Below are 12,185 nucleotides of genomic sequence, written 5' to 3' on the forward strand. Positions count from 1 at the left end.
ACCCACCTTGATAAGGTTGAGATGTTCTGGATTTAGTGTTTGCTCAGTGTGAATTACAAGAAGACCACATTCTCTTTTATTAGTGAGGTTACGTAATGCCTTGCCCGGGGGCAAATATAATTACACTGACAGATTGGGCAGTTCGAGTGACTATTTAAATAACCCTGAATGCTGGATTGCAAAACATCATTACGTGGTCCAGTTAAAAAGAATAATTTTGTCGAAACATTTATTATTTATTTATTCGATTCAATTATATTTTTAAAATGATTTTATTTTGAAGATGGTCACGAAACAATAGAAATATTCGGGAATCACTGCAGATTAAATGCGCTTGCTTTCGAAAAGGAGTGTATTCACCCTGACAAGACTTTCGCACCTATTCACAGTGACATTGACATAGTTGTTTTAAGAGTACTGTTTCAATCATGGACAAAGTCTGGACAATATAGCATGGATTGCATTCAGTGCCATTTATATATATTTTTTACGATTATCAAACAGCATCTTATTATTTCTACAATAAGAATGTTCCATGTTAGTTGTAAATTGGGATTTAAAGCGTAAGAAATCCCAAACAATTTCAAACAAATATGCAACTATGCTTATTCTTTTAGAGAATGACAATGTGTCAAAACATTCACTTTAAGATAATTCGATTCTATTTTATTCATTTTAGTACGGTAGGGCAGGGACCGAGAATACCTAGGAGACATATCCGAGCAACAAGATATAACACATCAACAGATTTTCAACAATAAGTTGGACAATCTCTTAACTCTTCTGGGAAGGTTATTTTGTAAGTGTGGCTTTGCACCTATTCAGCCACAGACGCATGAGGAAGGTCAGGCACTGTTGTTTAGTGAGGAAGCCTGAGGCACAATCACTGTTCCAGGTCATCTTAAAGGTGTTCACCGGATTTGAGGTGCAGGCCATTGTGCCACATTGTGCCACAGTGGCATTGTCATGCTGGAACATGTTTAGGCGTGTCAGCTTCAGCAAAGAAAATTGTAATGCGTGTGCATACAACAACATTTTAAACAATTGTGTTCTTCACAATTTGTGGCATTTGTTTGGGTTTAACACTCATATGGGGTAATTGTCAGGTGTCTACAAATATCATTCAGTATGTCATTCAAATGCCTGATGAAGAGTTGGGTCTTAAGTCTTGTTTGGATATATTTAGCTGTAACTTAGCTGTTTAGGCAGTGAGGAAGTTTACTTCACTGCCAGGGTGCGAGGACATAGATAATTATTGATGCATGTTTTTTCTTTGTACCCAGTGGGTCAATTTGAGCAATGCTATAGGACTGAAGTGCAAGGTATAATAGGTGCCTTGAGGTAAGTAGGTTCGGGACCATCATTGACTTTGTGGGCAGTTCCAAAAAACTATTAGAATGAATACAGCAAAACGGTGATGTGGTATAACGTGGTGAGACAAAAAAATGTTTTGCAACCGCATTCTGGATCGGATGGCGTGCAAGGGCAGACCTACCAGGAGCCAGTTGCAGTATTCCAATCTTAAGATGAAAGGAACTGAACAAGCACCTTAGTGGCCTCTATGGAGGAAAATGGCTCTATGTTGCTAGTGCTTTAGAGGAGATACAAGTAAAGGAAGAGATAAGAATGAGCCAAACATGCTGAGATCTTGCAGAAACATGAGTGTCTGGGGAAGGAAAGAGAAAATAAGTTCCAGGGGTGCTGTGTCATGATCGACCCCAATTTCCATACAAGCAGGGATATGCAAAGAATATAATTTACTTTGCTGTAGTTTATATGTGACAAATAAGAGGCTTCTTCTTATTTTAATGTGTATACAGAGAACTAAAGAGGAACCAGCAGTGAGACTTGTGGGACATCATTGGGATGTCTGCATGAAGCAAATGTGCAATACCTCATCAAACTGACCAGTTTCTTGGTGATAGATATACCATCTTTACTTTTACAACTTTTTGAGTTATTTTGTATGGACGTTGGCAACCTAGCTAATCAGCTATTAACCGTGAAGCAGCATATATTTCTACTAAATGGAGTCATCAGGCCGGCACTTGTAAGTAAGAAATTACAAGTGGTGAAAATGAAACCAACTTCAGCAGTGATTGTGAGTTTATAAAGCCATGTAAGCACAAGCACATGTCAGAACGAGTTTGGTTGAATAGATCTGAATGAAAATGAGCAGGGCGAAGCATTGTTTTAATGACCAGGATTTTATGACTTAATTAAACTGTCTAATTTGATTAAAGAGAAATGAAAGCTAAAATAAGATGCACAAAATAAAATTCTAATAAAAACACAAAGAAGTTTTCATATAAACAAGCGGATCCAATGACAAATTGATGTCTGAACGCTCTGTTTTTTTTGTAATGAAAATACTGTTTTAACTTAAAATGCACGTTTTCACAGAATAAATAAATATTTAGCTCTAGTTTTTAAACATTAATTTTAAGATTTATGTGCAGGACTGGGCAAAAATATTTGTATTTATTCTTAAAATACTATTTATATATTTATTTATTTATTCTTTTTTTTTTTTTTTTTTTTATATTGATCTATAAATAAATTGAATTGTTTAAATCTTTATCACTGATATCACTGATCTTTTGCAGGTTTCTGTATTATTAATATTGCAAAGACCAGTATTGATAAGCATTCGGTTGTGGTTGTGTGTGTGTGTGTGTGTGTGTGTGTGTGTGTGTGTGTGTGTGTGTGTGTTTTGCATACTGCTGTGTATGTGTGGCGTTTGGGTGTTATCAGTGTGAATCATGCCACTCTCATGCAGGGCAGAGTGTAATCCCTGCCAGTCTGATTAGCATCATCCAGATTGTCTGCTTTCAAACCACATGGACACCCCACAGATTGAAAACCCAGACAGGGCAGTGGAGTAGCATTGCCTCTCACAGCCAATGATATTTCCAACCATCTCAATGTCATGTTATTATTCATGTTGTATTGTACCTTGCTAATGAATTGGAAGGGTGCTCTGTCTTTAGCATAATAGCAGCTGCACATGTCACTTCAGGAACAGCTGTGTGCTCAGCATGACTGTCTCTCAGTTTGGTCATACTGTATAATGAAGATGCCTTGTGGTTTAGAATCATTTGTTGATCATCACTGGAGATTTAACAAAATGATGTTAACCCTTTAGGTCTTTCTTAAATTGGTATAACAGTGATATTAAGTAAAAGGACAAATTTCTGTAGTTTTCCTTCATAGAATGGATGTATTTGTCGAAAATAAACATTTGATCAACCTTTTCGCCTCTTACTCTTTACCTTCCTCTGTTTGCAGGTGGGATGAGAGCAGTTCCATCAGCAGTGGTTTAAGTGATGGCTCTGATAATCTCAGCTCAGAGGATCTAAATGCCAGCTCCTCACTGAACTCACTGCCCACGACACCAGTCGGCTCCCGACGGAATTCCTCTGTCATGGTAAGTTTTCTGTGAACATTTGCAAGCATCATCCTTTTTACACCAATCCTAAACAAATTCCTTTAGCTTCGATTACATAGTAATTTGTCATATGTGAGTAATGAAAGTTTATTCTGCTTTAAAATAATCCATTCATATAGCAATCAGCAATAAGCACCCAACAGTTGGTTATTCTTTTAATGACGACGTGACCAGACGTGTTCTATTCTTCTTATATAAAGCAATTTGTCATGTAATTTGTCATCATTTTATTTAATTACAGTTTTAGAAGGTATGGTAGATTGATGCATAGAATACTTTACTCATCTCTTGTTTCGTGCAATGCCCAGTCAGTCAGCATGTAAATACAAATAATATTAGTGAAAAGATTTTAGTGAAAAATCATCATAAAATGACAGTTGGGGGAATGTGTGATAGTCCATTTGAAATGAATAAATGATTAAATAACCACTTTGCAGAAGAGCGTGGAAGTGTTGTGTTATTGAATTGTCAACATGCAGCGGATGACTTGTACAGTCTGATAGCAGTGGGTATCATGGACCTCCTGTTCTTTGCTGCTCTGTGGCTGAATGAGTTTGGAGCCTGAAAGTAGTCTTCTGCATAGTCATTTGTTTGTGCAGGGTGTGAGAGATATAACGTTGCTGTCATGTCACCAAACTTGCGAAATATCCATGAAAACGAGTTATCACTTGCAACTATAGCTATGAACAATTGTTTCGCCGAACAGCCCTTTATTTCACAGACTTAAAGTTAATAGGAAAAAAATGCAGCTTGTCATGTTACAAAGGAGCCACAAAGTGCTCTCTGTCCTCAGAATTTTCCAGGAACAGCCTTAATAGGCACCCAACTTACCGAAAACTTTGTATGAAAAAAAATTGCATACTTTGAATAAATTTTAAGGAGCAAGTGCATTAAATACAACTGATTTAACTTGCATTTGGGATTATCGTCTGAGGTGCTGTCAGAGAAACTTAAAACACCTTCTGTAGTCACCTTGAGTATAAGTGTCGTGATATAAATCTGTAGACACTACAGATTTATATCACTGGTAAACCTGGACGAGTCTTATAGCTTGTAGCTTAGCAGAGAATCATAGAATAGAATTGATGTTGTAGAATATATTTTTGTATATGTTCAATTTGAAGCTTGAAACTATTGTTTGGATATCAAACTGAAATTGAAATATTATTTTTATACACTGTTTCCATCTCCAATTTGTGCATTTACTTACAAGATTATCAACAATATGTTTAAACCAATATACCATTAATGAGAGTATTCATTTATTATGTGTGCACAGGTAAATACATTCACCTTTTTAGTAGTTCACCAGTCTAGTAGGAAGGCAATACTAACTAAACTTAGTTTGCTTTTGAAATATTTATTGCATGGATTTCACAAGATGTTGGAATTATCCTTTAGTCGTTCTGGTCCGTGTTGACATGATTACATCCCATAGATTTTCATTTTGTCTTTTATGCATTTTTTTTTAATTTATTTCTAAACTAGTGACCAGTAAGGCCACTTAAGAACACTGAACTCATTGACATGTTTATGAAACCAGTGAGATGTTTTTTTTTCTTCATAACATTGTGCATTATCATGCTGGAAGTAGCCATTAGAAGATAAACAAGGTAAATTGTGGTCAAGTAATGATGCAGAGGGCCAGCAAGAGTAAAATAAAAAAGAAACCACTTTACCAGCCTAGACTGCTCATCCAAGGCAGGTTGGGTTCATGGATTTCTGCTGTTGGAATCCGTAGTGATTATCAACTAGGTGTTTCCGTCCACAGAACTGCCGCTCACTGGACATTTTTCCCTCTATTGCATAGTTCCGAGTAAACTCTAGAGACTGTTGTGCTTGAAATCCCAGGAACCACATGCACAGAAACACCTGGCACCAATCATACCATGGTCAAAATCACTGACATCGCATTTTCCCCCATTCTGATGGTTGATGTGAGCATTACCCGAAGCTGCTGACCCATAGCTGCATGATTTTATTCAGTTCACTGCTGCCACATGATTGGCCGATTAGATATTTCCATGAATTTGTAGGTGTCCAGGTGTTTCTAGTAAAGGGTTTTTTTAATGAGTTCACGTGTTTGAGATATGGTCTACAAGTTACTAGCAAACAAAAATCTGTTGCATTTATTTATCTTTGTTCATTAGTGTACAACATGATAAATAACAAAATGATGTGCATATATAATGGCACATATTATAGTATTTAGAGGGACCCATTTAACTATAAAAAAAAAGTTCCATGGACACGCACATGTACATAAGCCAAAAAAAACATTAAATATTATTACTTGCATGTACAGTTATAATTGGGTTGTTTATCGAGCCATTAAACTTTCTATTACTGAACTTTCCACTGATTGGTCCAGGTTATTTATAGACCTGTTTGTGATTTTCACTACAAAATAGGCTGAGAGCTCCATTTTCAGAAAGGCTAGTTTCCAAATTTAAAGTATTTATTTGAGTACAGATGCAAGATTTTCTGGGTTAGAACGTTGCCTTTATTTTATGGTGTAAATTTACTGTCTGTGGATAGGAACATTTGTCTATAGAGATCGACCGATTGATCAGCCAGTCGATTAATCAGGCCGATTTTCTGTCATTTTTAAATTAATCAACATCGACCCATTGTGCTGCTAATTACGCTAAGTGTACATTCTGTGCTTGCAAGAGGGAACATTAGTCTCCCATACAGCAGGTGGCAGTAGTGTGTATTTGGCGTCCCAACAACAAGTCTTGAAAAACTAGAACAGTGAATATATATATAAAGCAAGCAGTGTTTACACCTGCCGTGATCAGTACTAACAGATCCGTTTAGCTCTTTTCAATCATGTCTGCTAAGTTGTAAAGATAATAGTAATAATGACAACGAGCATGTTCCGGTTTCTTTTCTGTGTTCTCATTCGCTAAGCTAAGTAACCAATCTGAGTTCTCTTTCTCGCCGATTAACTCCGCCTCCAATTCCACATGCAGAATCAGCCGACAAACAGCTGACCAGAGGCAATAGTTTGGGAAAAGACGAAAGCTAACGATTTTCCTGACGATCTTAATCTAGTCTTATATATTTAATTATATAAATATGAGACTTCAGCCAGCTGCAATTTAGGTCACAGGTAGGCACGGGTACCAAAGCCTGGTAACAGGTGCACTGATTGTAGAGACATGTGTTGTTCAATAAATGTTTAATTTAAGCAATTTTCTTTATCACATCTAATTGATTAACTCTAACAATTTATGAGATGAAGAAGAGAAAAGAAGAAAATCAAAACATAAAAAACAAAATCTCCATCATATCTAAATATTTCTAAATATCAGCATCGGCATCATCCAGAGAAAAACCCCTAGCGCTCGTCCTCTAGTCATCGGTGTTATTTTATGGTTCTTATATCAAAAGTCTCATGTCTGTATTTAAGGTTGTGTAAATGTGCATGTGCAGTTCTTTGACCTGTGTCTGTTCCAACCCCCAAAAGCCCCCAAAACGTAACAAGCAAAAATCATGCAACACAGAAGTCGGAAGCCTCATGAGAGTCCTGGCTTTGCTTTTCTTTTGAATTTGGAGCATCTGAATCACATTGCATAAGTTCTTCTTGGCCTGGAATATATGCTAAACAGCGCATACGGAAACCTTTTCTCAGAAAGACTTGAAATTAAAAAACAAGTGCAGAAATTCAGGCTCAGCAGGACTGAGGAGAAATAAAACCACATTAATAGACTTGCAGGGTTGGTTGCTATGGCAATGGGGCCTGCTTCAGATATTATGATATGATAGAGACATACAAGCTTTTGTACCAAATTATAAAAGAGAGAATGGCAGAATTCGGGGCTAATTTTGATGCCTGTCGTTCCACGTGACGTTCAGATTTGTGTACGTTTTTCAAGCGCCCGTGTTCAGCATTGGCGACAGCTCAATAAATGGCAATCATACATCTTTCAGACCCATAGAAAGCACGGAGGGTTTCATTTGCTTCAGGAGCTTTTGTAGCATTCCTAGCTGCCTTTTATTTTTCATGGAAGAACGATTACTTGTCAAGCAAACTAGCATATGGCAGAGACATTTCTATATTTCGGAGCATGTTATTATCTGTAAGTCATTATGGTTGAACAGTCACCTAATTCATTTGACTGCTGTATTTGTGTTTTCCATTACAGCCTATGTGAAAATGTAATATCTTGCCATGTTTCATTATCATACCACACAGAGCACGTGGCTAAGCAATAACGCTACTTTATTGCCTAGCCACGTGGAAGACGATGTGGCATTTTCCACACATTTGGTAGATAACTTCACTGATTCCGCTAATATGTTTAACATGCACATCTTCTGCACTTTGTGTGTTTTTAAACTCGGCCTGAATACCAGCCTGTACCCAGGACTGGTTCAGATTTCTGGCAGGGGGATTGAATAGATGGGTTTCTATGGAACAATGTTTGTCATGCAGCTATTCCAATTTAAATAACTACTGCAAGTAAAATGCTGGGAACAGACAAGCACATTCAGATAAAATATTGTGTTTATTGCCTTTAAGTGTCATTCGGAAATTTAGGAGGCATAGTACTCTCATATTTACATCATAAAATAAGATTTTCAAGCAGCGCACTTTAACATCCAACTCCCGTGAATTTATTGAATGCTCTGGCAAAACGAATGAAAGATTGTTTCTGTATCTCGTCAGCTCCGTACAGATGCAGAGAAGCGCTCCCTGGTGGAAAGCGGACTTGCTTGGTACAGCGAGGACAACAAGGCCTTGCAGAAAGCTGACGCCGGCTCTTATGACACAGGCAGCCTGAAAACCAAGTCCTCAAGCAAATACAGGAAGAGCAGACCAGCAGAGGGTGCTGCTCAGGAGAAGACTGCAAAACGAGAGCTGAAAAAGCCACAGAGCCTCGGACAGCCAGGCAACTTCAGGAAGGGCCAAAATCCTCCAGTTGGCATCACATCTCCCATCACACACACGTCTCAGAGTGTGCTGAAAGTGGCAGGTGAGGAAGCGGGGCATATTTCATCTAACACTTTTTTTCCCCCTCGTAGTTACACACGATTCTGAAAGATGAGACATACAGATCAATTCTCCATTTACGAGTGTAAAACAACGCACACATCCCCACACCTGCACCACTGCATTCCTGTTTAACATCAAAGCTTTGTCCTCATGTCTTGATAATAGAGATAGGATTTCTGCTCCATGATCTAGAGGAAAATATGCATAACAACTAACATGCAGACAAAAACCACCACGTCTTATCTGTTATTTTACCGTATCTTCATAACTCCTATCTTATCCAAAACATAAAGCCTTTTTGTTGCTCAAACGCATTGGCTTATTCAAAAAAAGGATAAGTGCTAATGGGTGATATTATGTTTTTGCTGGCCACTGCTGTCAAACATAAGCTCTCAAAATGAAGACCAGATGTAGTGTTGAACTCCGAATAATATCTGTTCAGCAAATATCACAGTATCACAAGAGATGGAGGGAGTCACTCTGTAGCGGATGCCAGAATCTGATTATCGTAAAAGCCTTTGGGAGGACAGAGAGAGAGATCTTAATACAACACTCCTTACTTTGTGGACCGCCTTTACGTCTAGACAGCAGCTTTGCTCAATAAAGAAGTTTGGATAATTGATGCGAGTGCGTTATTATTGCGTTAATTCTTCTTTTGTTAACGGCAACCCTTAAATTCTTACTCCCCGGGTTCACATGACATTCAAACGCCGAGCAGGACAGTTGCGATGCCTCAACATTTGAAGCCTTTATCAGAACAGTACAGGAGTCAGGCTTGGTGTTACGATGCTGGCCAGCAACATTACTAGTTCAACAACATTAATCAACACCTGTTTAATCACTGAAAGTAAAAAAAAAAGGGGGATGCCCATTTCAAAATATTTTGAAACATATCTCTATTGGATGATTTTAGTCAGTGTTTTACAATAGTGAGTGAGCCTTTTCTAGAAAACACTGGGTGTGAGCAAGAATGCACTCTGTACAGTAGACCATTGCAGCTGACTTGAAATTTGTACTTTAATCAGTTTCAATTTGTTTAAAAAAAACAACAACAAAAAAAACCCTAATAATTCAACCTAGACTATATTTAGTGTTTATTTATAGGGACACATTGGCCATAAACAAAATTGCACGCACTGGTATAGAAAAGATATCACCCTCATTTTGCAGTATTAATGCTGGGGTTAATCGCATAGAAAGTCACTACAGAAATGCGAATCTCCTTTATTGAAAACATACTAGGCAACACTTTAAAGTTGGAAGCAGGTGTTCAAAGAATAGTCCGTTCGATAAGTTCGAAAGCCGATACAGTTAACAATTTATATTGTAATTAAATCAGAAAAAAAAATAAACCTCTTTATATATAGGTATATATTTTTAAGGCTAACCACAATAAGATTATTATAACACACAGACTGATCTTGGGACAGTTCTGTGCATGTCAGGGCCTTTTTTTTTTAATGCAGTTATATGGGAATACATCTTTCTTCTAGGGATACACAACTATGCCGTGTGGTTTTGGAGTACTCTGGCTCTACATAGTTTACGAGTTATTTGGCCGAAGTGTTTTCCTCTGTGACAGTTTAGATGCTATCTGATCGTGCTGTGCCCTAAATAAATACATATGGATTTGTGCTTACTTGTCTTCTCCATTGATATGCTTTGAGTCGCATTAAGTAGATCCAGATGCAGATGAGCTAATCTTAACCATGCTGTACATATCGCATGAACTAAATTGAGAGGAAAGTGCATTTGGTTACATTTCTTATAAAAGAATTAGCTCTCGGTTATTTGATTTAATTTTCGGAGTCTCAATGATGACGTTGCTTCTTTCTTTCTTTCTTTCTTTCAGCAACACCTAAAGGAGACACTAAGGCAGTGGATAAACAGAAGTTGTCCTTAAAGACTTCAGGCCTGCAGCGTTCCCGCTCAGATGCAGGTCGGGAGAGCGTCGAGCACCGCAAACCCCCCTCAGGCCTAGTCAAACCCACTGCAGGAAGTTTTGGCTACAGGAAAGCTCCAACAACTGGCACGGCCACTGTAATGACAGCAGGAGGTGCTACCATCTCCAGCGGGTCAGCCACAGTGGGCAAAACTCCTAAGTCCTCAGGCATTCCCACCAAGCCTGTTCCGGGAGGAGGTAGCCGGAAAAACAGCCTGGACGCCAGCAATGGTGAGAACGGCTTCCTAGCACCAAACGCCCGCGGCAGCATTCAATACCGAAGTCTCCCTCGTCCAGCCAAGTCCAGTGCTATGAGTTTAACGGGGCGAGCCGCCTCTCGTCCCGTTAGCAGCAACATCGACGCCAGCCTCCTTAGCCTGAAGCCCATGCCTGCTTTACCTGCTACCATGCCCACTAGAGGAAAGGATGGTAGTATAAAGGTAGGCATTCGACCTAGCAACTTTGGGCCTGTTAACCAGACAGACAGGGAGAAGGAGAAGGAGAGGGCTAAGGCTAAAGCGGACCTGGAAAACAACTCTCTGAAGAGTGAGAACCAGAGAGAGAGTTGTGGAGAGAATTTAGAGCAGATCCACAGGACACGCAGGACTAGCACAAGCAAATACTCAGAACTGTGTTCTCCAACTACCACACCACGGTACGAATTTACACCTAAATATATTAAGATGTATATCCTTAGCCTTAGTGTCGTTTATTTTTTAGGTAAAACATCAAATGCTTTATTATATGGACTGCTAATGAATTATTAAAGTGAATTGCTAGTGCTTAAATCATAGCCTGACAACTAGCCAGACCTGTTAGAATGTCACTTGTAGGACCTATGGCTGCAGTAAAAGCTGTTAGGACATGAACAGTAATTCAAAGCATTGTTTGAAATTGATCACGGTGGGGTCAATTGTGTTTCTAGCCTAATTGTGTAATATTGAATATTGCATTTAATAAGAAAATGTGTAAATCAAGTTTACCTGCCGATAAAATAACAGTAATTGTTTTGTTAACGCAACAGAATGCTGACTAAGTCTCTTGCACACCCTCCAAGCCTGGTGCACCTGGACAAGTTGAACTCCAACAGCCTGGATTCATGTGTGACTATCGAAGACCTTCCACCTAAAATTCCTCCTTACTCCAAGCTGCAGGACCTGGTCAGTTCACGAATGCCTAGTCGTCTCACACCCAGCCCTGCTCCAGTGCTCAACATTGACTCGCCAAGCTGCTTCTCCGGTCAGCCGCTTTCTCTGAGCAGCTCCCCTCTCTTATACCCTAAGATGTCTGGTGTCCACCGCAGCATGGAGTCCCTGTCCCTGCACATGAGCCTGCCACCCAGCGTGGAACTCAAAGACAAAGAGGAGTCCACATGCAGGACTATGGGCACATGGGGGGCAGGGAATCGCACATCGGTCACCTTAAATGACAGGTGGGCTAGAATGTCATGATTAAAAAGATAAATGTGATCTAGCATGGAGGGTAGTTTTTTTACATCAAGTTACGGTTAAAAAAAATTCCATTTGCACTTGTAACTACTGCCCTCTGTTGGCATAAGTGCAAACTAGCCATTTCAAATTTACATATATTTAACAGCGCTGTGATCAGTCATGTTTAGTAGCATGTCTATTTAAAAAATGTTAAAACGAATGCAATAAGCTAGCTAAGGTAATTATTTGTGTTATTCTCTCCATCTCTCAGTTTACAAACTGACAGGAACACCTTACCCAAGCAAGGACTAAGGTACTCTTACTTTACTTACATGTGTCTTCTAGTCATGCTAGAAAGTGGTT

At 38.9% G+C, this 12,185-nt stretch overlaps 1 protein-coding gene across 14 annotated transcripts in view; it reads left to right on the plus strand.

The window, feature by feature from the left end:
- The window catches only part of nav1b (neuron navigator 1b), an 83,984-nt gene that overhangs the window by 51,037 nt on the left and 20,762 nt on the right, over window positions 1–12,185 (plus strand). For 13 of the 14 annotated variants that reach the window (XM_046836753.1, XM_046836898.1, XM_046836818.1 and 10 more), the window contains 5 exons: window positions 3,289–3,427; window positions 8,124–8,430; window positions 10,303–11,047; window positions 11,417–11,824; window positions 12,094–12,135. In XM_046836753.1, coding sequence (XP_046692709.1) covers window positions 3,289–3,427; window positions 8,124–8,430; window positions 10,303–11,047; window positions 11,417–11,824; window positions 12,094–12,135 — 1,641 coding nt within the window. The remainder of the gene's footprint in view (window positions 1–3,288; window positions 3,428–8,123; window positions 8,431–10,302; window positions 11,048–11,416; window positions 11,825–12,093; window positions 12,136–12,185) is intronic. The other variant, XM_046837033.1, reaches the window with a different exon arrangement.

Source organism: Silurus meridionalis, chromosome 1, assembly GCF_014805685.1.
Source record: "Silurus meridionalis isolate SWU-2019-XX chromosome 1, ASM1480568v1, whole genome shotgun sequence".
In the NCBI taxonomy this organism is placed as follows: domain Eukaryota; kingdom Metazoa; phylum Chordata; class Actinopteri; order Siluriformes; family Siluridae; genus Silurus; species Silurus meridionalis.